Genomic DNA, 27,821 nt, shown 5'->3' with positions numbered 1-27,821 from the left:
TCATGAACCACATGGACAATGGTGAGAGTGCTGCCCGTGACCGATGGGGCAAGTTATTGGCTCATTCAACAAACTCCATGCTGATTCATTGCAAAAATAGAAGATACTGCACATATTCGAGAGAAATAGACATCATGGTGTTATAAAAGTAGGTAGGATTTTGGGCACTAAATATTATCAATTCATCATCAAGGGTCTCCATTCATCTGTTCTTCATTTTTTTTTAGATTCTGTTATATTCCGTGAAAAATGCATTTGTGTAAAAAGAAATCAGCGAAACGGTTTGTCTTATTTCTACCTTTTGCAAACATGTCAAGCTTGTAATTCACTGTGTTTCTCGTATGGATTCTTGAATGCGGATCCAACAAAATAATGCACTCGATAGCCTGAAAAGTTTTTTTACTTTACAACTTTCTCATCAAACAGATCCGACTCTTGAGAATTCATGAACAATAAGAAAAACAGTTGCAGGCAAAGAAAAAGACAAATCATTTTTGACTCAAAAATGCATCAAGAAACACGGAAATAAAAAATTGGGCACATTATTGCACCACCGAATGAAATGCAACATTCGTTATGATTTTGACTTGGGGTGTGTGGGGGTGATTGTGCAAGAGGTTTATATTGTCGATCAACTAATGAAAAAATCCCCAAATACTTTGGATTGACAACAAAGAAACAAAGGATTTTAGGATTGCAGATTTGAGATGAAAGAGAGAATCTGCATGCGCTAAGTGAATGGTTGAAATACAAATACACTGGAAGAGACATATTGGTGTGTATGAAAATAAAGTTGAAACAAACAAAGGCAAAGTCAAAAATGGCACACAAGAACTGAGTAAAGTCAGAAATGGCAGTGTAAGGTGGAATGGAGAATTGAAAAAGCCACATTTGAAATCTCACAGTTACCATGTGTAAAGCTGTTCTTCAAGAAAAATGACTACAAATTTAGGAGATAAAGGTACCTGTAATTTAAAAGTGAATACCCACTGGTGATTGACAGTTTGAATAAGCGCGGTGTTGAATGTGGCATAACTAAGGGCGTCACAGTGGCGCAGTTGGTAGAGTTACTGCCTCACAGCGCCAGAGGCCTTAGTTTGATCCTGACCTCTGGTTGCTGTCTTTGTGGAGTTTGGACGTTCTCACTGTGACTGCATGGGTTTCCTTTGGGTTTCTTTCCACATCCCAAAGAGGTGCGGTTTTGCAGGTTAATTGGCCACTGTAAAATTGCCCCTATTTTGTAGGGAATGGATGAGAAAGTGGGATAAAATAAAACTAGTGTCAATGATCAGCATGGACTCAGTGGCCTGAAAGGCCTGTTTCTTTACTGTATTTCTAAACTTAACTACAGAAGCATAATGGCTGATCAGAGCAAATTGATTCAAGTCCTTATCTATGTGCAATGGTGTCCTTATTTAAAATGTGGCACATCCATTTGTTCAAACGAAAATGTTCTGAAATATACGGTACCGATGCTGCTGGATATACCATGATATAGGACGTTAATGATCTGGAAGAATCAAACAATTCAGCTGAAATGCCCAAATCATAATGGATTACCAGAATAATTGTTTCATATGTAATGCAGGACACCAGAGAGCTAAAAAATATGGAAAAAATAATGCATGCTACAGTGTAAGTATTTTGCAGAAAAAACCCAGAATATATTTTAGTGAGAGGAAATACCCAAAAGTGTTTTATTTCTAGAGGTAAGCTCTGCAAATCGTATTTCAACAACAATTCACTGTATCAGTAGTTTTGGGGATCAATCTAATATCAAAGCTTATGCATTTTTATTCTCTCCAGCCATTAAAATTGTATTAAAAAGCTTCTTTGAAAAAAAGAGACTGTGTTTCATTGTATAGCATAACACACAGGAAATAATAGAGGGAGGTTTTATAAAAATTATTACGGTCATAATTACTTTTCACACTGCTTTCAAGTATTTGTCTGATCGTGTCTAAATATAATAGTGAACAGTGTAAAATCTTGCAATGTTATTAGTAAATGAATACCATGTGGACAGTTTCTGCTACAGTAATGTATGAAAACCAAAGAAAATCCGAGAACAATTTTAAACAAAATATCTAAAAACAGTTGCTGGAAATCTTGAATGAAAACAGAAAATGCTGGAAACACGCATTACACTTCAGGTCGTAAACCCTCCAATAGAACTGCTCTCACAAACTGTATCTCTTTCACAAAGAGATGCTGCCTGACCAGCTGCATGTTTAAGGGTCTGTCCCACTTTAGGCGATTTTAAGGCGACTGCCGGCGACTAGGCTGTCACCGACAGTTCGCCGGGGTGTCACGAGCATGATCGTGAGGCGTCTTCCAAGAATCGTAGTGGATCTCAGCGCATCGCTGAGAAATCATCCAGATAAATTTCTCGTCGACTTCTGGCTTGTCGCCAGGTATCGTTGCTAATTGCGGGCGCTGTCGCATGCTGTCCCCAGGTTTGCTAGGTTCTCTTAGATGCATTTAGAAGCACATTATATTAAAATAAGTAAAGTCATTTCAAAATACCATAAAATGCTTGTGTTTAACCAATTTATTTACCGTCAGGACATTTGACAGGAAGATTGGAGGTGACAGTTTGACGGTCAGATAAGCGTGGGAATTTCACGATGTTTATGGCCATCAGCCATTACATTTAAAGTGGGCTCCCAACCCAGATATGCAACCCAGAAACCAGATATGCATCTCCCGTACATTTTCAAAGAATGCCCATGCACTTTTCACATAAATCCACTTAACCACTTAAAAAAAAAAATGTTTTAATAAAGCTATTAGTAAACTGGAAGTAAATCCAGTTTATGCCTTGTCACAGTGATGCTTGGTTTTTAAGTAACCCATACAAGATGTTATAGTTCAAAACTCTCAAGTACTTACTGACTTGTCAGTGATTTCAGCGAAAATTAGGACGCCGGAGAAGCATTGACAGCGTGGGAATTTCGCAATGTTTCCGAAGACGCTGTAATCTCGACCTGACTCAGCATTGTCGTGGTCATTGTCGTTGGGTAAAAGAAAAGTTCGGCGATCTGCTACGACTTTGGCAGTCGCCGGCAGTCGCCTTAAAATCACCTAAAGTAGAACAGGCCCTTTAAAGAAAGGTCCCTACCCAAAACATCGCCTGTCCATTCTCTCCACAAATGCTGCCTGATCCACTGAGTTCCTCCAGCACAGAGTGCTTGATACTACCCAGGGAGGCAGGAATACACGGAGACACAAGAAACTGCAGATGCTGGAATCCTGAGCAAAACACAAAAAAACAAAGTGTATTCCAGCATCAGCAGCTGCTTGTGTCTCCGCGTTTTCGTGCCTTCCTGGGTAGTGCCAAGCACAATTCCAGTGTATTTCAGTTGCGGACCTGAGCCTGAATGTATATCCCAAACCTTATTCAGTTGCTGTAAAACAATGACAAAATAAAATATTTTATTTTTATTTTGGGGTCTGAGAATTCTTCAATTGCACTGGCTGCTTGCTTCATCAGCTTCATGACTTCACTACTGCTCTCTGTGTCTGCTTGCACAACTCTTGTCTAGAATGTTTGTATGATACAAGTTCAACAGTGGTTCTGGCTATCACATTCTTATTCATATAATAGGATTGTCACAGAATTGTTGGCAAAAACAGAATTTCACTGTAGCTCAGTACATGTGACAATTAAATACCTTTGAACCATGGAAAAATGGGTTGGGAGAACGATATAGCCAAACAAAGTGAGGGAAAGAGAGCACATATAACAGGTGATGAGGTAGAGCATGGGATCAGGGTGATCTGGCAATACATGCAGTGGCTGTTCTCAATCCCCAGCATGGACTGCACTCACTGTGCCAACCGGTGTGCCGTGAATCCCGCAGATCAGAGCTGAGGGGTTGGATCACTCGTCTCAGCCGACTCAACACAAGCCCTCACTAGCAGCCGCCCACAACAAATCACGCGGTGATACATTGCTGGATTTGCACTGTGCAGCAACCAAGATGACAGGGGTTCATGCCAAGTCCCTGGCACAGCATCAAGGACAGCAAGGGTTTGAGCCAAGATGCCAACAGAGTGCGACAATCAGTTGCACAACTCTGAAACATAATGCTACAATGATCCTTTTTAGCAACGTTCAAAAAATTCTCTTTTCTGGGAATTTTTCTTAAATATCAGTACCATAAAAGTGTTTGCAAAACATTAACAGTAAACAAATGAATTTTTATCATTGGAAGGAAGCAATGACACTGAAATGAACTGTGCATTGGTCTGGTGAGACGGTGCAACAACACTGTGACTTAAAATCACAACTCATTCAGTGTTTTTAATGGTCTCGACAACTAGAGTTTGGAGTTCACTTCAAATAAATGAACACTCTTGGAGGAGTTGGGCACGATAGCAACATCCACCTTTCTGAGTTCAACCGCTAATGTGCAAACATCAGAAATTGTTGTCAGTTTTACAAAGTAATGACAGTGAGCACTAACGGTTTTGCAACTGCAACTTCGGCACCAGATACATCTTTCTAGAACAACCAGCCTCCACCGCCACGCTTGATTACTATACACTTAATTGTACCTCCCTATTGTGCATATATACATGTTCCATGTTCATCGTTCAAGTATATGTTGTTAAGCCACTAAAGTAAAACAGTATCAGAGCCATAAGTAAAGCTATATTCTCCAAAATGCAAAAATAATTACAAAATATTTATGTAATACAATTGAAAAATCAATTCAGTTTGATTAGTTGAAAAGTATTGTTTGCCAACAAGAATATATCAGTTGAATTTCAAGCATATTGACTGATAATAAATTAATAACTTCAAAATATTTTAATCATAAAGAATATCCACCCAAGGATGAGTAAAATCCTTCTTCTTGAACGGCCACTTTGAAATTTGCCGTTAAAACTTATCTGTGTTGATTTAACATTTTTTTGTGAAAGCATGTCTTTAAGTCTTTGAATGTCACTTTAAAAAAAATTGAAGGAACTTGGCAGCTACAAAACAAAATCACATCTGCCAACAAATTTGCACAAAATAAATTAACAACCAATTTCAGAATCTGCTTTCAGTAAACTTAGTTTACGTTAATAGCTTTCCTGAGGAAAAAATATTAACTCAGTTTATTTTCTAGTGACGTAAAGTTTATTTTAACAACTAAAAAAATGTGAAAATATAAACTATCTGTTGAGAACATCTGCACAATTGGGCGGCACTGTAGTGCAACAGTAGAGTTGCTGCCTTACAGCGTTTGCAGTGCCAAGAGAGCCGGGTTCGATTCCGACTACGGGTGCTGTTTGCCCGGAGTTTGTACGTTCTCCCTGTGACCACTAGTTTTCTCTGAGATCTTCGGTTTCCTCCCCCACTCCAAAGACGTACAGCTTTAGAGGTTAATTGGCTAGGTGTAAATGTAAATTGTCCCTACTGTGTGTAGGATAGTGTTACTGTGCGTGGATCTCTCGGTGGGCCGAAGGGCCTGTTTCCTCGCTATATCTCTAAACTAAAACTAAATATGTATAGAGGGTTCAAGCTCAGATGATCTTGCATCCTGCATATTATTTCACTAACAGAGCACAAGAATGAGGGGTAGGCCATTTAGGACTGAGATGAGGAAAAACTTTTTCACCAAGAGAGTTGTGAATCTGTGGAATTCTTTGCCACAGAAGGCAGTGGAGACCAATTCACTGGATGTTTTCAAGAGAGAGTTAGATTTAGCTCTCAGGGCTAAGGGATTCAAGGGATATGGGGAAAAAGCCAGAACAGGATACTGATTTTGGATGGTCAGCCATGATCATATTGAATGGTAGTGCTGGCTCAAAGGACCAAATGGCCTACTCCTCCTGCATGTATTTTCTATGTTTCTACAACATGATATTTCAATCCCATCACCTACCGGCAGCCTGAAGGACCAACTGCAGTCTTGCTTTTGCCTGTTCCGCAGGGGACTGCAAAACAACAAAAGATAAAACGTACATCAAATATAATGGACTTTGTTATTAATGATGACACAGGAAAGAATTTCCATTCATCAAAAAATAAAAGAACAACTGTGCACGACACCATACAATTAATATATAATCAAAAAGATACACCACTCAGCAAACAGTTGAATGATCGGTGGCATACTCTTAGTTTATGATTAAGAATGGAACAAGACAACACTAAATAATGTGAGATATTTTACATGATTCTTTAAGTGTTTAAGATTCCTAGTCGAAACACTGTATAATACCTGTCACACTTTCTCTTAAAGCTGTTCAGTGTTAAGAAGTGAGACGCAGCAAAATGTAAGGTGATAAGTTTAAAAAATATGAGCAATAGCCCTCAAATCCAAAGTGTATTTTTCCCTTCAATACCCCTGTCACACAAAAAGGACACTTCATTTTTGCATACGTGCTGCTGTGCTGCATCTATTATAAAATAATGAAGTTTCAACAAATAAAAAAAGATGTGAAGTTTGCTTTAATTCTTTGTAGTTTGGGATCATTAGATTATTTGAGGATTTGCATAGTCAGTTCATACATATGTGCCACCAGAGCTTCCTGCAATCCCATTCAGCAAAGAAATGTTCACATTTGCATAATCCTTCAAAGACATCGGCCTCCTCCTCCCCCACACAAATCCTCAGATTTATTGTAGCTTCAAGAATTATCAAAATCACACTTTCTGCAACTTGGTGAGATGCAAACATATCTATTACATAAAGTGGTGCATAAATTAATACAAACTAAAGGCATGACAAAATTATAAGGACAAGAAAACGGTAAAATACATATTGTAATACGTATAACTCAGAGTCCCATGGCAAAGCTTTTTGAAGAGAGCACATAATTTTGCTTTTATTGCTGCCAATTATCTTCTGTTCCTTCATTTCCTGAAGGCATTGGATCCTGGCCGGGATGCACCAATCCTGTACTCAAGCACCAAAATGGCCATTCCTGATTTATTTACTTTGGCTGTAAATCTGAAAACAGGCTATTCCAATCAGGTGACTATCACAGTCAAGACAAGTTATGTTCTCATCCATTTATGTACAGAACATAGATTATTGCATAGGTTCCAAGTCCAAATCCTCCCCAATTCTCACCTGCTGAATTTAACTGAGGTGCTACTGGTTACCAATATGTCAACAGAGATCAAATAATGTAATGCAAGTTGAATTTTAGATTTGGCTTTAATAGTCACATTTTACTGTAAAAATACTTACATTTACCTCTTCATCAGTACAATATGGCCCACTAATTATTTGCCAATTTTAATTATTTCAATTGCAACGGTTTATTTGTTTTAAGGTTTTGGGCGGCAGAGTGGGTACTGCTGGTAGAACTGTTGCTCACAGAGCCAGAGACCTGGGTTGAATCCTGATCTCAGGTGTTGTCTGTGTGAAGTTTGCATGTTCTCTCTGCGTGGGTTTATTCCGTGTGCTGCTACCCCATTCCAAAGATGTGCAAATTTGTGGGCTTATTGGCCTCTGTAAATTGTCCCTTGTGTGTAAGGAGAGGATGCAAAAGTGGGATAACCGTGTAAGAATTAGTGTGAACCGGTGATCAAGGGTCGGCCTGGACTTGGTGGAATGAAGGGCCCGTTTCCATGCTGCCTTTCAATTAAATTCAAATTCTATCTGGGGGCTGGTTCAGAAAGCTCCCCAGCATTTCCGATGCAGCATTTTCTCTACATGTGGCTGAGGACTTTGCGGCTGATCATTTTGCTCCTGGCTTCTGGGATGCTCTGGCCTGCGTGATAGGACTTTGGTATCCAGAGTAGGTATAGGTAGGTCAAAGAGCTACCTTGGTGGACAAGCCCAGCCAGAGGTTCTGCTCCAGAGGTTTGCTAGAGATTCTGCTCCAGCAAAATCTGGCACCAAATAACTAAAAAACTGCAACTGAAAAGGAATTGGAACCATTCCCTTCTCTCTCATATCATTATCTAGGTTCCTCTTACTAATGTCCACACTATTTGTCTTAACCATTCTCCGTGGTGCAAATTTTGATCTACAGAGCAAGCATTGTACATGACAGGTATCATTCCTCCACACAGATAAAATAAAGTGCAGCTTTAAAAGCCTTTTTTTCACAAACTTCTTTCAAGCAACCACAAAAACTGAATTCAACATGGATCCAATGTGGAGTAGTCACATCTTGTATGCTTGGTCCATTTCAATAGTACCAGCAATGTTCAGCAAGATCTAATGATGTCCAAATATAATATATCATCGGCCAATAAAGTTGGCCGTTCATGAGTGGACATTGCAGCAATTGCATCTTCAGTTGTTGACAGAGGGCTAACCACTTAACAGGAAGTTACATCCATATAGACATTAGATCAACTGCACTAAATTTCTGAATGATATCAGTAGAATAAAAATAATGACATTTTTAGAATTTCTACTGAAGTATTTGAATGTTTCTAAAAAATTAAAAAACATCAAAATTAATTTGCAATTTAGCTAAAATCTATCCCTTTATCCCAAGAACCTATCCCAGGAACCAAGTAGAGTCCGAATTCTGATTAATAGACCTACACGTTTCAAACATACATTGTTCACAAAAAAAATGCATATCCTGGTCAACAAAAACTGCCAGCAATTAAATGATATTCCCAAATTCCAAAACCAGTCTGGAATGGTGGACACTTTTGAATTGGCTTCATTTTATCTGGTTCGCCAAGGACAAAGATATTTTCAATGCTAACATGTGGGTGTGAACTACTTGATTAATAAACTTCAAACGTCTAATTGTGCTCTCCATGGATAGGGCTTGCTGTCCAGCTGAAACTCCAGCAGAATCTGTTTTCACTTCTAGCTGCAGGTGAGCATATACAGGAGTAGGGATACTCTGAGACTGGAGGATGGCTGTTTGGAGTTGGTGGTGATGACATCACGAAGTTTAGTTCATTTCCCAGAAACCATATGACTATTGTTGAAACAGGCTTAGTGGACACAGGGGCATCCATGTCATCCATTCAGTCCACTTACAACCTCCCCAAATCCGACAAAACCCAGAGCCTGTCCGGGATCGAGCACATATTGGAGCCCAGGAAGTCATTCAATATACGGATGATGTGAAAGTGTAAGAAAATGGTCAGAGAGAGATGAATGCCTACTTTCAGCTGGTTAAGTTAATTAAAATTGCAATTTAGAAAAACCACATCTCACACAACAGCCATTATAACCAAGATGCTATTTCACCTACTTGGTGAAGCACGCTCATTTTATTTTTCCCTCTCTCTTGCAGATGCCATTACCAATTGCCGTCTGTAGCAATAAATCAAAAGAAGGAATCTTCAGCTGATTGGGCAATCATGGACAAAAATTGGAGCGAAAGTGGTCGATAAATGATGGCATTTGGAGAATTTGCTTGGAGATGATTGGGCACCATCTTGTCTGCCCAAAAACCTGCATGAAATGTCAATGAGTCTTGGCTGCCCAGCTCCAGACCTTGCACAGAACTTTACTTGAAACATGGAGCTAACATTTTGCAGGAAGTGGTTGATAAGCTTCTTTTCAACATTTGTAGACCCAATCATGGTTCGGTGTTGAGTGGCAGATATAGGGTTCGATTACAGTGCAGCCATGGCCATCCCTCATACAACCAGCAATGTTTACTGCCATTGTGACTCTGGATTCTACTGTTGCTCAGGGCTTTGATGCAGCGTGGACACTTCCATGATCTGTCCTCCAGCTGATTGCTGGACCAGTAGATTTCCCAGTCTTGGGAATAACTGGATGTCCTGCTTTAGCATTGCTGTTCTGAAAATAACCGATTAGCCAGAAGGCCAATACATCAGAGCAAAGCAACACAGCTCCAAACCAGGCTGGTAAAGCTCAGAGGTGCTGGAGCTTAACCCACAGCTCTCAACCTCACCCACCACAAACAACACTTGGCTTTGTTGTCAGGGGACTGGACAAAAACATGCATTGAAATGGTGAAATCTGAAATGTTGATCAATTGATATGAATATTTTGGCATGGCTTGACAAAGAACCATGGAAACATAGTAAATAGGTGCAGGAGTAGGCCATTCAGCCCTTTGAGCCAGCACCGCCATTCAATATGATCATGGCTGATCATCCAAAATCAGTACCCCGCTCCTGCTTTTTCCCCAAATCCCTCGATTCCTTTAGCCATAAGAGCTAAATCTAACTCTCTCTTGAAAACATCCAGTGAATTGACCTCCACTGCCTTCTGGCAGAGAATTCCACAGATTCACAACTCTCTGGGTGAAAAGGTTTTTCTTCATCTCAGTCCTAAATGGCCTACCCCTTATTCTTAAGCTGTGACCCCTGGTTCTGGCCTCCCCCAACATCAGGAACATTTTTCCTGCATCTAGCCTGTCCAATCCTTTAAGAATTTTATGTGTTTCTAAGATCCTCTGTCATCCTTCTAAATTCCAGTGAATACATGCCCAGTCGACCCATTCTTTCATCATATGTCATTGACTAGTCTGAACAAGTTCTTGCAATTTTCACTCAAGTCACCAACACTGGTACAAAAAGTCACATTTTGTTGACAAACTGTGACATTGAGTTAAATTAATGCTGAATTTAAAAGAGTTGCAACACACAAAATATTTATTGCTTGATTGTTGTTCTCATTTTATTTTTCCAAAGAGAACACCTGTTCAAAAATTATTGAAACCATGGAAGAAAGTGGGCTTTTGATGTAACAATCCATATTTTAAGACTGTGAATCATAAAGCCTAAAGACATTACCATGTGAATAAAGCACAGTGCAAACAATCTTTTGACATACTGTGTATACACAAAAGACTGCTTGCTGCAGGGTCCAGACAAATACCCATTTGTCTACCACTACAAGTACATTCAAAAGTAACAGATTGTTAAGTCCTTTTGGGTTTTCTGATAAAAAAGACTCCAGACACATGCAAGGCTTGTTTGTTGCTGCATGAATCACTGAGCCAGATTTAACAGGGAAATGTTGCCAGTTCTCCAATGGAGTGCACAAAGATGAGGACTCCCATGTGAATGCTGGCTGCTATTTCCAAAAAATCTCCAATTGCACTCTGATGTTGGACCATGGATGGAATTAGCAGGGGACTCCAATTTGCAGCATTTTCCTAGAAATTGCATTGGGAAATAATAGCAAACCTGGCCTTATCGTATCAGAGAGATTCCCATTACCCTACCCATTTCTTCTCCACTCCTTCTGAACTTTGAACTAATTTTGCTTTCTTATTTTTACACAAAGTGTCTACAATCTGAAATGTAATTCCATTTCTCTTTCTATAGATGCTGCCACACCAGCTGACTGTTTTTGTTTCATTGTTTTTGTTTATTAGTCTTAATTGTTATATTGCTCAGATTTTCATTCTTAAACTAAAATGGATGCTAACATAGTTTCTGTAACGTGTCTGTACGCCACATTCATTCACAATCATTCAAAATTTCTGGGTGATTTGATCTCAGTCATCATAGCTATTTTCTGGGTGTGACTTGTACAGTACATCCAATCATATACATTAAGATAATCACATCTTAAAATAATACTCCTTATGCATCTTAAACACCCATGCAAAAGGCCACTTAAATTAGTAATAAGATATAGTTTGCAAGTCATATCTTCATTCCACTTTATACCTTCTAAATAAACAGTTGTTTAAATGTAATACTTGAGTAAAATGAACGTAAAAAATACAGCACCATTTGGAATGAGAATGCAAACTAAAAAAATCCAGCAATTATTCCAAATGAAAATATTATTAATTATCTTAATCAGAATAAAGTCCATTAGTGGTAATAGAACTATAGCCAGCCTTTTCAAAACTTCATGAAATAGGCTTATGTTTATTTTAGCCTTTTCCTGACAAAATATATTTCTCTAGCTTTATTGTACATCTTTAAATGTACTCTTTCAGCAAAATATCTTCCAATTTTTCAGATACTAATACAACACATGGTATTGGGGGTAGGGTACTGACATGGATAGAAAATTGGTTGACGTGGGCAACGCACATTGCCGCACTGGTGGGTAAGGCTAAGCAGCGCCTTTACCACCTTAGACAACTGAGGAAATTCAGAGTGTCGCTGAGGATCCTTCATTGCTTCTACTCTGGGGCTGCAGAGAGCATCCTGTCCGGCAACATTACAGTCTGGTTTGGGAACAGCTCTGCCCAGGACAGGATGGCCCTGCAGAGAGTAGTGCGTTCGGCAGAACGCACCATGGGAACTACACTCGTCCCCCTGCAGGACCTATACATCAGGAGGTGCAGATCCAGAGCAAGCAAGATCATGAGGGACCCCTGCCACCCCAGTAACGGACTGTTCCAGATGCTACGGTCAGGCAAACGCCTCCGCTGTCACGCTGTGAAAACGGAGAGGATGAGACGGAGCTTCTTCCCACAGGCCATCAGGACTGTCAACTTTGATAACCCCAGAGACTAAATTTTTGTCGACACTTTTTGTGCTATGTTTAGTAACTTATTAACTTTATTTATATGCTGTAACTGTAATTATTTTTGTGCACAACCCGCAGGCATTGCCACTTTCATTTCACTGCACATCGAGTATGTGTATGTGACAAATAAATTTGACTTGACTTGAGACAGAAACCAAAGAGTGGGGATAAATGGGTCCCTTTCGGAATGGCAGGCAGTGACCAGTGGGGTACCGCAATGTTCGGTGCTGGGACCCCAGCTATTTACGATATACATTAATGACTTAGACGAAGGGATTAAAAGTACCATTAGCAAATTTGCAGATGATACTAAGCTGGGGGGTAGTGTGAATTGTGAGGAAGATGCCATAAGGCTGCAGGGTGACTTGGACAGGTTGTGTGAGTGGGCGGATACATGGCAGATGCAGTTTAATGTAGATAAGTGTGAGGTTATTCACTTTGGAAGTAAGAATAGAAAGGCAGATTATTACCTGAATGGTGTCAAGTTAGGAGGAGGGGGAGTTCAACGAGATCTGGGTGTCCTAGTGCATCAGTCAATGAAAGGAAGCATACAGGTACAGCAGGCAGTGAAGAAAGCCAATGGAATGTTGGCCTTCGTAACAAGAGGAGTTGAGTATAGGAGCAAAGAGGTCCTTCTACAGTTGTACAGGGCCCTGGTGAGACCGCACCTGGAGTACTGTGTGCAGTTTTGGTCTCCAAATTTGAGGAAGGATATTCTTGCTATGGAGGGCATGCAGCGTAGGTTCACTAGGTTAATTCCCGGAATGGCGGGACTGTCGTATGTTGAAAGGCTGGAGCGATTGGGCTTGTATACACTGGAATTTAGGATGAGGGGGGATCTTATTGAAACATATAAGATAATTAGGGGATTGGACACATTAGAGGCAGGAAACATGTTCCCAATGTTGGGGGAGTCCAGAACAAGGGGCCACAGTTTAAGAATAAGGGGTAGGCCATTTAGAACGGAGATGAGGAAGAACTTTTTCAGTCAGAGAGTGGTGAAGGTGTGGAATTCTCTGCCTCAGAAGGCAGTGGAGGCCAGTTCGTTGGATGCTTTCAAGAGAGAGCTGGATAGAGCTCTTAAGGATAGCGGAGTGAGGGGGTATGGGGAGAAGGCAGGAACGGGGTACTGATTGAGAGTGATCAGCCATGATCGCATTGAATAGCGGTGCTGGCTCGAAGGGCTGAATGGCCTACTCCTGCACCTATTGTCTATTGTCTATTGTCTATAACATGGAAAAATGCTGAGCGAAAATGGTGGAACAGTTGATTCCAATGCTTCTTTAAAGGTGAATAGATCTATAATAATAATTTATATTGCGTCAATGATATTTTAGGAACTATGCACCATTTCTCAAACTTCATGACCTTTAAAAATGTTTGCAAAACTTTTATTTCCACTTATTATGCTGAACATATTCCATTACATATTTTAAATGTAAACAACTCTGAATAATGATGTGGACAGTTCTGTGATTGTGCCCTGACATTTGTGCATGAAGCAGAGATGGAAACCTAGTGCATTAATTTAGCTCTCATCTCCAGTAACTGTGCTTCTGTAAAAAGTTTTATACGGAATTCACATAAATCATGTAGAAGAAAAATGAGAAAATCTGGTGCCCAACTCATCATCCACCATTCTGCAAAATGAAATCCACTAAAATACCTATCAAAACTGCAATCATCAGTAGATAATATCGTCTTAGGTCTATCTGCACTTTCCGATTTAATTTCCTCCATGCCCTTGACATCCACAGATACCATTAAGATTAAGCACATACAGTAACTGAGCATTTTTCATATTTTGATGCATGAGGCCGAGGCGCTAAATGTAATATCATCATTTGAAAATTAATGAAATATTTCTTTTGTTATTTTTTGACTTGGAAAGCAGGCTGAATACTTTGGTTTCTCTCAAGCAATTTCCCCATCAGAATGACACACAATTATGAATAGATATGCAACCAGTCAAAGGTCAGCTAAATTACGACATCATTAAATGAGGGAAGAGATCAAAACAGAGCATGGCGCTGCTGCTGAAATGGTTATGCTGCCTGGTACATCAAATATGATGAAATCATTAGAGTAATAAGCATGGAAATCTGTTTGCAGATTAACCCATGGTTTCACGCAGCTTTTATCTAATGGGGCACTGTGGAAATCTTGTCAGCTTTTCATCAGCCACGATCAAATTACTGAAGCCATGAACATATCATGGCTGCAAATGAGAACGGTATGCCTGATTGGCATTTTTATTTATAAAGCAGCAAAGGTTTAATTTTACGGCAATAAGTATAGATAGATAGACAATCCGTCATTAGGAATTAATACAGCTGTGAACATCTGAACCTATCCGTCATGCAAGCGTAGAAAATATATATTAGATAGCACCATTTGTCAAAAATGTACATAATTCCAAATTTAAAATTCAACCCATCCACAGGAGGATGAAAAAGAATGAAAATCACATCTTATGTGGTATTTCATCCATACAACTTTGCATTGGGTCTGCGAGATTCAGATCCATTTGTTGTAGATTGAAACATACTTTTTGTCAGGAATTTGGAAGAGAACCACCGTTACAGTACTCCCCCGAAGTCAGCATCCTTCTGACTTCCATGGCCAGAAGTACAGAACATGCTGGAGGTCAGATGCTGTCTGAATGGCAGAAAGGTCTGTATGGAAATGGGAGAAGTGGAGTTAAAATATGTCCCAGCCACACTAGTCCCACCTGCCTGCGTTTGGTCCATATCCCTCCAAACTTGTCCTATCCATGTACCTACCTAACTGCTTCTTAAACGTTGGGACAGTCCCAGCCTCCACTACCTCCTCTGGCAGCTTGTTCCGTACACCCACCACACGTTGTGTGAAAAAGCTACCCTTCAGATTCCTATTACATCTTTTCCCCTTCACCTATGTCTTCTGGTCCTCGATTCCTCTACTCTGGGCAAGGGACAGTGCCCCACTGAGGGAGGAGGTCTTTGTCTCCAGCTAAGCACTTAGCTTCAATTTATACATTTTAATATTAAAATGAAATAATGGAAAATCAAACTAAGCACTTACTTTTTCAATACACATTTGGAAAAACTTGCTCATCACTCCATTCTGTGGGATGACCATGGCAACAAGGCCACAAGATCATTCAGCAGGGATTGACAGGCTCAGTCAGGAATATTTTCCAGTCACCAAATGGTCAATGAACATTTTCTATATCATTTTTAACAAATTTTGCTGGGGATTTTACCATTGTCATCAACCTTTGGCAGGGAAATATCACTTCTGTCATCACAATGTCATCAAATTGGCAAGGAAACATCACACCCTTTGGCAAGACCACACCAAGCAACCTTCATGGATAAAAAACTATGCACCAATATATTTTAAATATTGTCGCTAGAGAAGTAATTCTTGAATGATATACTTGGGTTGATAAATTGCTGCAATTTAAAACTCAAGCTTCCCTTTTACTGCTATATAGAAACCAAAATTGCATTGTAGGCTGTAAGCAACAACTACTCTAAATGAAGCACAAGAATTTGGTACAATTGTGTTGGAGAAATAGCCATCAATTTTCATAACACAGAACATAGAACAATCCAGCACAGGAACTGGCCCTTCAGCCCATGAAGTCTGTGCTGAACCTAATGCCAAGTTAAATTAATCTCCTCAGCCTGCATGTGATCCATATCCCTACATTCTCTGCATATTCATGTGCCTATCTAAAAGCCTCTTAAATGCTCGTATCATATCTGCCTCCACAACCACCCCAGCAGCGTGTTCCAGGCATCCACCACTTTCTGTGTAAAAACCGGCCTATCCCATCTCCTTCAAATTTTGCCGCTCAGACCTAAAGATTATTCTTTCCTGTCTTTGACATTTCAAGCCAAGTAAAAGGTTCTGACTGTCTACCTTATCTATGATTTGCATAATTTTAAATACTTCTATCACTTTTCCCTTGCATATCCCTTGTGATTCCTCGCCCCCACATCTTTCCTAAAGGGGCAACCAGAACTGTACAAAATATGCCAAATGTAGCTTAATCAATTTATTCACAAAATGCTGGAGTAACTCAGCAGGTCAGGCAGCATCTCGGGAGAGAAGGAATGGGTGACGTTTCGGGTCGAGACCCTTCTTCAGACTGAAGGGTCTCGACCCGAAACGTCACCCATTCCTTCTCTCCTGAGATGCTGCCTGACCTGCTGAGTTACTCCAGCATTTTGTGAATAAATCGATTTGTACCAGCATCTGCAGTTATTTTCTTATATATAGCTTAATCAATGTTTTACAAAGCTGCAACATGACTTCCTGATTCTTGTACTCAATGCCCGACTGATGAAGACTGGCATACCACACACTTTTACAATTTTACCTCCTTGTGCTGCTGTTACAGATCAAAGGGGCATGCAGCATAGAAACAGCCTCTTAGCCCAGCTCATCCACGCCAAGCAAGATACCCCAATCGAAGCTTGTCCCACCTATCTGTGTTTGGCACATATCCCTCTCAACCTTTCCTATCAATGAACCTGTTCAAATGTCTTTTAGATGTTGTTATTATACCTGCCTCAACCACTGGTGGTTCGTTCCATATACTCACTACCCCATGTGAAAAAGTTGCCCCAGATTCCTATGAAATCTTTCCCTTCGCACCTTAAATCTGTGCCCTCCTGTGCCCTTCCTCTACTCTGGGGGGGGGGGGGGGGGGGGGAAGACTCTATCTACTCCCATCATGAATTTACCCTCTCAGCCTCCTGCTCCAAGGAATAATGTCCTAGCCTGACCAAAATGACAACATCCCACTAAATCTTCTCTGCACTCTTTCCAGCTGAATGGCATCCTTCCCATCGGCAGGGTGAACAAAATTGAACACAATACTCCAAGTGTGGCCTCGCTAATGTATTGTACAACTGGATCATAACATCCTGCCTACTATAGCTAATTCCCTGATTTATAAAGGCAAGCATGCCAAATGCCTTCTTCACCACACTAACTACCTGCAATGCCACTTTCAGGGAAATATGTACAGGTAACAGAAAGATTGAAGAGATTGGAAATAACCAACATGAAAGACAAAGGAAACCTGAAAATAATGCCGAATATGGCAAAGTCATTCCAAAGGTATTTTGTTCCCTCATTGAAAAAGACTCCATAAACATCTCACGTGGTAGCTAACCATGTGTTCACCTTGATGTGAAGACAATAAATCAATTACATTGCTGAGACACCATGTGTTAATTTAAAAGATGAATTATGCAGCTCAACGTAATTCAATAAATATATCACCATGAATAATGTACAAAAGGTAGGCATGTTATCAAATGAACTGCAAAAAATTTACAAAACTTACTAAACTCAACAAATACTCCATAATTAATTGTGATAGAATTGTACAGGCATTGACATTGTTCTTTTTATCAAGATGCTAAAGAATCAAATGTAATTGCATATTGTGATATGTTAAAATCAAATTTTCTTGTCCAGAAATTACATTTCACTCACCTGAGATATTAAATATATGCTGTGGAAAGTGCTTAGACAACTGGATGCCTCGCCAGGACTCATGAATTTTAGCAAAAATTAGATTAAAAACTGTGCTCGGTGTAGTTTGCACATGGAACATGGTGCTGAAATGGAACCTGCGCAATTCACTTTGAGATTTGCTCAACAATCTTACAATTGCCACAGTGCTGTCATACCGATCAGAAGAACATCAAACGTGGACGCACTCTCCCCAGAACAGTTACATAGAAGGTTGCCATGGAGGTGGGGGAATAGGCAGGGAAGGCAGAACACAGAACATAGAATGCATCACCTGTATGTCTGGCTGGGTCTCCTCATGCAACGGTGTGCTCGCAGTCTGTGAGCAGCCCCATGCCTCTAAGAGGTACAGGATGATCAAAGGGCCAACAATCACAACTTGCAGTTGTTGTGAATTGTACAAAAGGTTGCCAACAGTGAAAGGACCACCAGTGATGCAGTTTCTATTATCCTGAGCTTTCAAAACCAAGGCAGCACATAATACATCTTTGGCACCTCTCTGCCGATTCCTGTACTATGCACTCCTAATGCTTTTTGCAGGGCTTCAACAAAAGTCGTTGGCTGTTCCAAAAATTCCATTTCATACTACTTGTGCAATCATTTGGTGTGCAACAAAATGATTAGATTCTTAATTAGTAAGGGTGTCAGGAGTTATGGGGCGAACGGGGTTGAGGGGGAAAGACAGATCAACCGTGATGGAATGGCGGAGTAGACTTGATGGGCAAGGCCCAATTCAGCTCCTAGAACTTATGAACATAAACAATTGCTGGGAAAAGATCAGCTGCAATAAAGTGAATCACATTTGTAAGAGAAAACCAAAATAAAAACAGAAAATGTTGGAAATACTCTGCAGGTCAGGTTGCATTTGTGGGAAGAAAAAAAGACTTAATATATCAAGTTGAAAATCCTTTGTCAGAAGAGTCTTTCTCTGGATATTTTAACTCTTCTTCTCTTCCCAAAAGCGCAGCCTGACCTGCTGGGTATTTCCAACATTTTCAATTTCAATTTCACATTAGGGACTGCCTGGCCCAATTTCCCAAATACAATGATTCTATCCAGAAATAATCATCACCCTAATCTAATGTTGATAAGATCGCATCCACGTGTAATACGTGCAAGAAAAAGTACGCAAAGGATGCAATTTCCAGCCATTTATTTGAGCAAAGAAGCCCCTTAAATCTGCCTCGTTCTGCAACAAAATCTTGGCAGAGTTGTCCCCCAATTCCATTCACCCACATTGCTTTCTAATAGACAATAGGTGCAGGAGGAGGCCATTTGGCCCTTCGAGCCAGCACCGCCATTCAATGTGATCATGGCTGATCATTCTCAATCAGTACCCCGTTCCTGCCTTCTCCCCATACCCTCTGACTCTGCTATCCTTAAGAGCTCTATCTAGCTCTCTCTTGAAAGCATTCAGAGAATTGGCCTAGACTGCCTTCTGAGGCATAGAATTCCACAGATTCACAACTTTCTGACTGAAAAAGTTTTTCCTCATCTCAGTTCTAAATGGCCTTCCCCTTATTCTTAAACTGTGGCCCCTTGTTCTGGACTTCCCCCAACATTGGGAACATGTTTCCTGCCTCTAACGTGTCCAACCCCTTAATAATCTTATACGTTTCAATAAGATCCCCTCTGATCCTTCTAAATTCCAGTGTATACAAGCCTAGTCGCTCCAGTCTTTCAACATATGACAGACCCGCCATTCCGGGAATTAACCTAGTAAACCTACGCTGTACGCCCTCAATAGCAAGAATATCCTTCCTCAAATTTGGAGACCAAAACTGCACACAGTACTCCAGGTGCGGTCTCACTAGGGCCCTGTACAACTGCAGAAGGACCTCTTTGCTCCTATACTCGACTCCCCTTGTTATGAAAGCCAACATTCCATTGGCTTTCTTCACTGCCTGCTGTACCTGCATGCTTCCTTTCAGGAAGGGTCTGAAGAAGGGTCTCGACCCGAAATGTCACCCATTCCTTCTCTCCCGAGATGCTGCCTTACCTGCTGAGTTACTCCAGCATTTTGTGAATAAAGGACACCCAGATCTCGTTGTACGTCCTCTTTTCCTAACTTGACACCATTCAGATAATACTTTGCCTTCCTATTCTTACCACCAAAGTGGATAACCTCACACTTATCGACATTAAACTGCATCTGCCATGCATTCGCCCACTCACACAACCTGTCCAAGTCACCCTGCAACCTCATAGCATCTTCCTCACAGTTCACACTACCACCCATCTTTGTATCATCTGCAAATTTGCTAATGGTACTTTTAATCCCTTCATCCAAGACATTAATGTATATTGTAAATAGCTGTGGTCCCAGCACCGAGCCTTGCGGTACACCACTAGTTACTGCCTGCCATTCTGAAAGGGACCCATTTATCCCCACTCTCTGCTTTCTGTGTCAACTAATTTTCTATCCATGTCGGCACCCTACCTCCAATACCATGTGCTCTAATTTTGCCCACTAATCTCCTATGTGGAACCTTGTCGAAGCCTTTCTGAAGGATTATAATTTCTCTATACTTTAGGAAATATATACTTTTGCACCTCAATTTAGTAACATTTTGTTGTGTACTTGATGCTTTCAAATTCTACAACTCTTTGAGTGAAGAGATGCTTTCCAACTTCAATCTTGATATCTCTGGCTCTGATTTTATTACATCCGTTATTGATGATGCCTGAACAGATAAATCCTTCCACCTATCCTGTCAAAATAAATTGATAAAACTCGTCTTGTACTCTCGTCCGTAACCGGGTCAATAGGTTTCCTTCAAATCCACACATCTTCATTTCGCTAAGAACTTCTTTAATGGAAATCTATTGAATGCTTTCTGAAGTTTACATAACTACATCCATTGGTATCTCCCTGTCACCTATTTTAATTACTTCCTAAAAAAATCAATAAAGTTCTATATTAAAGCCTGTTTATAATTTAAAAAACACAGAAAAAGCCTGCAACTATCCGCAGGTCAGGTTGTGTTTGTGGAAAGGGATAAGAATTGGCCAAAAGATCATCAGAGCAGAATTAGGCCTTTCATGGCTGATCTATTTTTCCCTCTCAGCCCCATTTAATGCCTTCTCCCTGTAACCTTTGGCACCTTTGCTCATCAATAATCTATCAATCTCTGCTTTAAAAATACCCATGCATTGGCCTCCACTGCCATTTCAGGTTTATCTGCTTTACAGTTCATTTTCCCTATCAAGTTTAAATTTCTCCAAATGTGCACTCCTTAATTATAGATTTCATTAGCATCTTCACTGAAAGTTTGTCCATGCAATGGAATTTGGAAAGCGTTGATAGTAAGCAAAAGTAGAACAGAAGCAGAGAGGTTTATTGAGAGAATTTGGAACTCGGGCAGCTGAAGGTTTCCTGTCATAAATGAGACAAACAGCATGGAATTCATAAAAACTTAGAGTCAAGATGGATGCTTTGGGCAGATATGTGGTGGAGGTTGCAGTCATAGGTTGTTGAGAGCTCATAGAGGTTTCAAATTAAACTGAGGCATCAGAAGACAGACATCACGCAAAAATCAGTGAAGTTGAAGAGAAATGACTAAAAGGATTGGTGGTGGTACACAATAAGTCCCATGTTTAGTCTAAACCTCAGAAGCAAAAAAATGGTGAAGTAGATGCCAACATTGTAGTATCTAAGCATGAATACAACAAAAGCAAATGAATGACCAATGAAGAGATAAGACAACATCGCATTGAATGTAGAAGTTACAAATTTACATCAAATTTACAACAAGCTGGTTTGACCTGATACAGATGGATGTGGGAAATGATAGAAAACGCCATTTAAAATATAGCTTATGCTGGTCATAGGGAAATCTATAACCAGCTGGGATCGATATTGACTACCAGAAGACCCATACCTCACACCACCCATACTGCTTTCACCATAGGAAAATCACATAAACAGAACAGAACAGGATGAAGAGAAAAACAGAGTGAAAACTAAATCAAAATATAATTAAAATGCAGAACTGCAGAAGAACATGCAGAATGCAACTCCTGAGAAGAAAGAATGTTGATCTAGAAGGATTGCACAACTGAAATTATGACTTTGACAGATGGTGATAGCAAAAAAATTATAACCGTGATCTATATATTCATGGTTTCTTATTTATGAGAAACAACCTAAACATTCCCAACACCACAGAGATCTTTTTGAAGCTAATGATAAACATGTTTTGATATATTGCATAAAATAACTTTTCTACTAAGATAAAATGTAAAAATGGACTAAGATCTGAAAAAGCAAACGGGAAACTTTAAACAATTTAAGGGAAAACAAATTTAAATTAAAATTTTCTTTGTTGTACCAGTCTCAAGAGATTGCAAGCAAACTTTGCAAATGTTCCTGCTCACAACTAACATTTCTGCTGATATGAAAGCAGGCACCCAGATTTGCCAGTTATGTGTTTAATTATGATCTTGCCAGATGGTATGAGGATTTTTAAGCAACATATCTTTATTCAGTCACAGCATTATAGACTTTTAGTGGCACTGACTGAAATAAGACAGTGGACAAATGTCACAGATGCTCTAAAGGTAACTATACAACAGAATAAGTATAGCCAATAACACTGTGAACAAATTTGGCATCAAACCTTCTCCTGCCTCATCCAATCTTATGGGAATCTGAAGAAGGGTCTTGACCCGAAACATCACCCATTCCTTCTCTCCCGAGATGCTGCCTGACCTGCTGAGTTACTCCAGCATTTTGTGAATAAATACCTTCGATTTGTACCAGCATCTGCAGTTATTTTCTTACACAACCCTAAGGACCTTCATTTCCAACTCATCACTAAATTGTAGATTGAACTTTTGAGGCTTTCCAATGCATGAAATAATTTTTGCTTCCCTTCAGACACCAAGCATTAAATTTGTTTTAAAATTTCATTATTTTGTCTACTAATGCCTTATCTAGCTGCACACAGAGCTGCAAATATATACTCTGATAACTTGACCACAGATAACTGTTGGCAGAAGAATAGTGGTGTTTTATTGAATGCTCCGTATTCTTTAAAGCCATCGACCATTGTTCTCCATTATTCACCACGAGAAATGGGATGAATCTCGTGTAATGCAGTTTGGAAAGGCAAATGTGATGTTGAAACATTTGACCTCAGTCTAGTACATTTAGTGCTAGCGACCATTGGGTACAGAAAGTATTGATCTGCTAATGTTTTGTTTCAATTAAGTCAATGGAATAGAATGTATGGGAAGTACAGTACCCTCCATAATGTTTGGGACAAAGACCCATCATTTATTTATTTGCCTCTGTACTCCACAATTTGAGATTTGCAATATTTAAAAAATTACATGTGGTTAAAGTGCACATTGTCAGATTTTAATAAAGACCATTTTTATACATTTTGGTATCACCATGAAGAAATTACAACAATGTTTATACATAGTCCCCCCATTTCAGGGCACCATAATGTTTGGGACTCAGCAATGTCATGAAAATGAAAGGAGTCATGTTTACTATTTTGTTGCATATCCTTTGATATGTAATGACTGCTTGAAGTCTGCGATTCATGGACATCACCAGTTGCTGGGTGTCTTCTCTGGTGATGCTCTGCCAGGCCTGTATGGCAGCCTTCTCAAAACGGCTTATGCTTTTTATGGAGGCTAGTCCCCATCAGTTTTCTCTTCAGCATATAAAAGGCATGCTCAATAGGGTTCAGATCAGGAGATTGACTTGGCCACTTTGATCAGGAGATTGAATTAACCATTTTTTAGCTTTGAAAAACTCCTGCTTTCGCAGTATGTTTGGGATCATTGTCTTGCTGTCGAATGAACCACCAGCCAATGATTTTTAAGGTATTTGTTTGAACGAGCAGATAAGATGTCTATACACTTCAGAATTCATTATACTACTACCATCAGCAGTTGTATTATAGAAACATAGAAAATAGGACGAGGCCATTCGGCCCTTCGAGCCAGCACCGCCATTCATTGTGATCATGGCTAATCGTCCACAATCAATAACCCGTGCCTGCCTTCTCCCCATATCCCTTGATTCCACTAGCCCCTAGAGCTCTATGTAACTTATCAATGAAGATAAGTGAGCCAGTACCTTCAGCAGCCATACATGCCCAGGCCATAACACCCCCGCCACAGCGTTTCACAGATGAGGTGGAATGCTTTGGATCTTGGGCAGTTCCTTCTCTCCTCCATACCTTGATCTGCCATCACTGATATTTTAATCTTCGTCTCATCTGGCCACAAGACCTTTATCCATACATAACTGTGGTTGCTCTTATAAGTACTTCTTGGCAAACTGTAACCCGGCCATCCTATGCGGCTAACCAGTGGTTTGCATCTTGCAGTGTAGCCTCTGTATTTCTTTCATGAAGTCTTCTGTGGACAGTGGTCATTGACAAATCCACACCTGACTCCAGAAAAGTGTTTCTGATCTGTCGGACAGGTGTTTGGGGATTTTTCTTTATTATAGAGAGAATTCTTCTGTCATCAGCTGCGGAGGTCTGCCTTAGCCTGCCAATCCCTTTGCGATTAGTAAGCTCACCAGTGCTCTCTTTCTTCTTAATGATGTTTCAACCAGTTGATTTTGGTAAGCCTAAGGTTTGGCTGAGGTCTCTTAACAGTTTTATTCGTGTTTCTCAGTCTCACAATGGCTTCTTTGACTTTCATTGGCACAACTTTGGTCCTCATGCTGATAAACAGCAATAAAAGTTTCCAAAGGTGATGGAAGGACTGGAGAAAAGACAACATGCTGAGAGCTCTCTTATACCTGCATTAAGGAGGCATTTAAACACACCTAACCAATTACAAACACCTGTGAAGCCATGTGTCCCAAACATTACGGTGCCCTGAAATGGGGGGACTATGTATAAACACAGCTGTAATTTCTACATGGTGAAACCAAAATGTATAAAAATACCCTTTAATAAAATCTCAAAATGTGTACTTTAACCACATGTGATTTTTTCTATTACAAATCTCAAATTGTGGAGCACAGGCAAATAAATAAATGATGAGTCTTTGTCCCAAATATTATGGAGGGCAAGGTGCAACATGCAGCCAACACTCCTGCACACGTTTAATGATGGTTGCCAAAGATGAATGAATCCATCAAGATCCAATTTGATGAGGGATTGTTATTGTAACGGTCACAATCTTCAAGAAAATTTCACAAATGATTCATTGATCCCGAGTTTCAAGTTGGTGGTGCAGCTTTGTCCCAGCCATTCACTGCACATGCACGTCCACAGTCTTTTCATTAAGCTGGTGTGCGGTCACTTTTCAGAATGAACTACTCAAACCATTGCAACGCACTCTAGAGGGGATCTGGAACCTCACAGTAAAATACTAATAACATGCGGCACCTCCAATTCATTGAAGAGCCACCACGATTTAAAGCATACATTTTAAATTTAATTCCATGAGGCTTAAATATTTGCTTTAATTACAATTAAATATGAAGGTATAAGGATTTGGGATCTCAGTGCAGAAGAATGCTATTCTTAGAACTTAAGAATTAGGATTTGGGTAAACTGTCTGGCTCTTCCAGCTTGCTCCATCATTCATGAAATACTGTACTATACATATACAATATAAACATCATAACAGTACTTTCGTGAATTTATATATATATTTCTTAATTCCCTGGTATCACAAAATGCTGGAATAACTTAGCAGGTCAGGCAGCATCTTGGAGAGAAGAAATAGGTGACGTTTCTGGTCGAGACCCTTCTTCAGACTGACGTCGTGGGGGGGTTGGGAGGAACAAAGAAAGGATATAGTTGGAGACAAGAAGACGTTGCGAACATGTTTCCTGCCTCTAACGTGTCCAACCCCTTAATAATCTTATATGTTTCGATAAGATCCCCTCTCAACCTTCTAAATTCCAGTGTATACAAGCCCAGTCGCTCCAGTCTTTCAACATATGACAGTCTCGCCATTCCGGGAATTAACCTAGTAAACCTACGCTGCACGCCCTCAATAGCAAGAATATCCTTCCTTAAATTTGGAGACCAAAACTGCACATAGTACTCCAGGTGCAGTCTCACTATGGCCCTGTACAACTGCAGAAGGACCTCTTTGCTCCTATACTCAACTCCTCTTGTTATGAAGGCCAACATTCCATTGGCTTTCTTCACTGTCTGCTGTACCTGCATGCTTCCTTTCAGTGACTGATGCACTAGGACACCTAGATCTTGTTGTACGTTCCCTTTTCCTAACTTGACACCATTCAGATAATAATCTGCCTTCCTATTCTTACTACTAAAGTGGATAACCTCACACTTATCCACATTAAACTGCATCTGCCATGCATCCGCCCACTCACACAACCTGTCCAAGTCACCCTGCAACCTCATAGCATCTTCCTCACAATTCACACTGCCACCCAGCTATGTATCATCTGCAAATTTGCTAATGGTACTTTTAATCCCTTCATCCAAGTCATTAATGTATATTGTAAATAGCTGCGGTCCCAGCACCGAGCCTTGCGGTACCCCACTAGTCACTGCCTGCCATTCTGAAAGGGACCCATTTATCCCCACCCTTTGCTTTCTGTCTGCCAACCAATTTTCTATCCATGTCAGTACCCTACCTCCAATACCATGTGCTCTAATTTTGCCCACTAATCTCCTATGTGGGACCTTGTTGAAGGCTTTCTGAAAGTCAAGGTACACTACATCCACCGGCTCTCCCCTGGTCAATGTTCATACCGCCTTGCTAGTGAAGTCAATGTTCATACCGCTGGGCTAGAGAAGTCAATGTTCCTTCCGCCTTGTTAGTGAAGTCAATGTTCATACCGCTGGGCTAGTGAAGTCAATGTTCATACCGCTGGGCTAGAGAAGTCAATGTTCATACCGCTGGGCTAGATTCTTAATTCCCTTATTAATCATAAATCTATTAATCACTAAATTGAGTGAACTCAATGACTAAACCACAGACTTCCAAAACAGAAAATTCCAAAGAAACACAAATGTGCAAGGAAATAAATTTCTAATCTCAGTCCTAAATAACCCTATTCTGAGACTATCACCCTTGGGCAAAGATCCTCCCTACATCAGCCTGCGAGAATTATTTAAGTTTCAGTTGGGTTGCCTCTTATTCTTCTACATTCTCAAGAATACAGGCCAAGTCTGTTAAATCTTTCCTTGGACAGCAAATTCAGGAATCAGCTTGGTTAATCTACTTTCCACTCCCTCTATGGCAAGCACATGTTTATTTAATAGAATGGCACACAATAGTCAGATGTTATCTCACAATATAATAGCATAGAGACTTCATAGAGACTTCTTTCTTCCTGTTTACGAATCCCCTCAAGAAAAATCAATAGACCACTTACCTGTTTAATGTTCTGCTGCACCTGCATATTAGCTATCATGGCTGGTATGCATGGGATACCAAGATCATAAAATAAAGACTGAAATACCACTTTCTTTCTTAACTGTTTGATGTATTGTACATTGGTTTTCTATGTCTCCCATCCCCTACTTTCAGTCTGAAGTCCCGACCTGAAACGTCACCCATCCTTTTTCTCCAGAGGTGTTGCCTGACCCGCTGAGTTACTCCAGAATGTTGTGAGTATCTTGGTATAAACCAGCATTTGCAATTCCTTGTTTCTACGAAATCCAGGTAAATCTCCTTTGCACTTTCACTGATGGTATCATATCCTTGCTCTGTTGTGGGAACCAACAACATGAACATTATTCCAGTTGTGGTTTAACTAACATTTATGCATTTATATCATGCCTCATCCGATGAAGCAACTATCTTATGTTTTCCTGAACATCTTTCTCTATAATTTGTTGCGTTCAGCGATTTTATAAGTTTGCCATTCTTGATCCCTCTCTTGCCCTGAATATATAGTAACCCACCAATATGTTTTCCTTTGCC

At 40.1% G+C, this 27,821-nt stretch overlaps 1 protein-coding gene across 1 annotated transcript in view; it reads right to left on the bottom strand.

Annotated features, from left to right (window-relative positions):
- Positions 1–27,821, bottom strand: part of rsrc1 (arginine/serine-rich coiled-coil 1) — a 279,588-nt gene that overhangs the window by 154,728 nt on the left and 97,039 nt on the right. Inside the window, exon 7 of the mRNA XM_078410060.1 lies at positions 5,880–5,931. Within this exon, the coding sequence (XP_078266186.1) occupies positions 5,880–5,931 (52 nt within the window). The remainder of the gene's footprint in view (positions 1–5,879; positions 5,932–27,821) is intronic.

Source organism: Rhinoraja longicauda, chromosome 13, assembly GCF_053455715.1.
Source record: "Rhinoraja longicauda isolate Sanriku21f chromosome 13, sRhiLon1.1, whole genome shotgun sequence".
In the NCBI taxonomy this organism is placed as follows: domain Eukaryota; kingdom Metazoa; phylum Chordata; class Chondrichthyes; order Rajiformes; family Arhynchobatidae; genus Rhinoraja; species Rhinoraja longicauda.
Note: the sequence above shows the minus strand (reverse complement) of the source record. Positions and strands in the feature narration are given on the sequence as shown.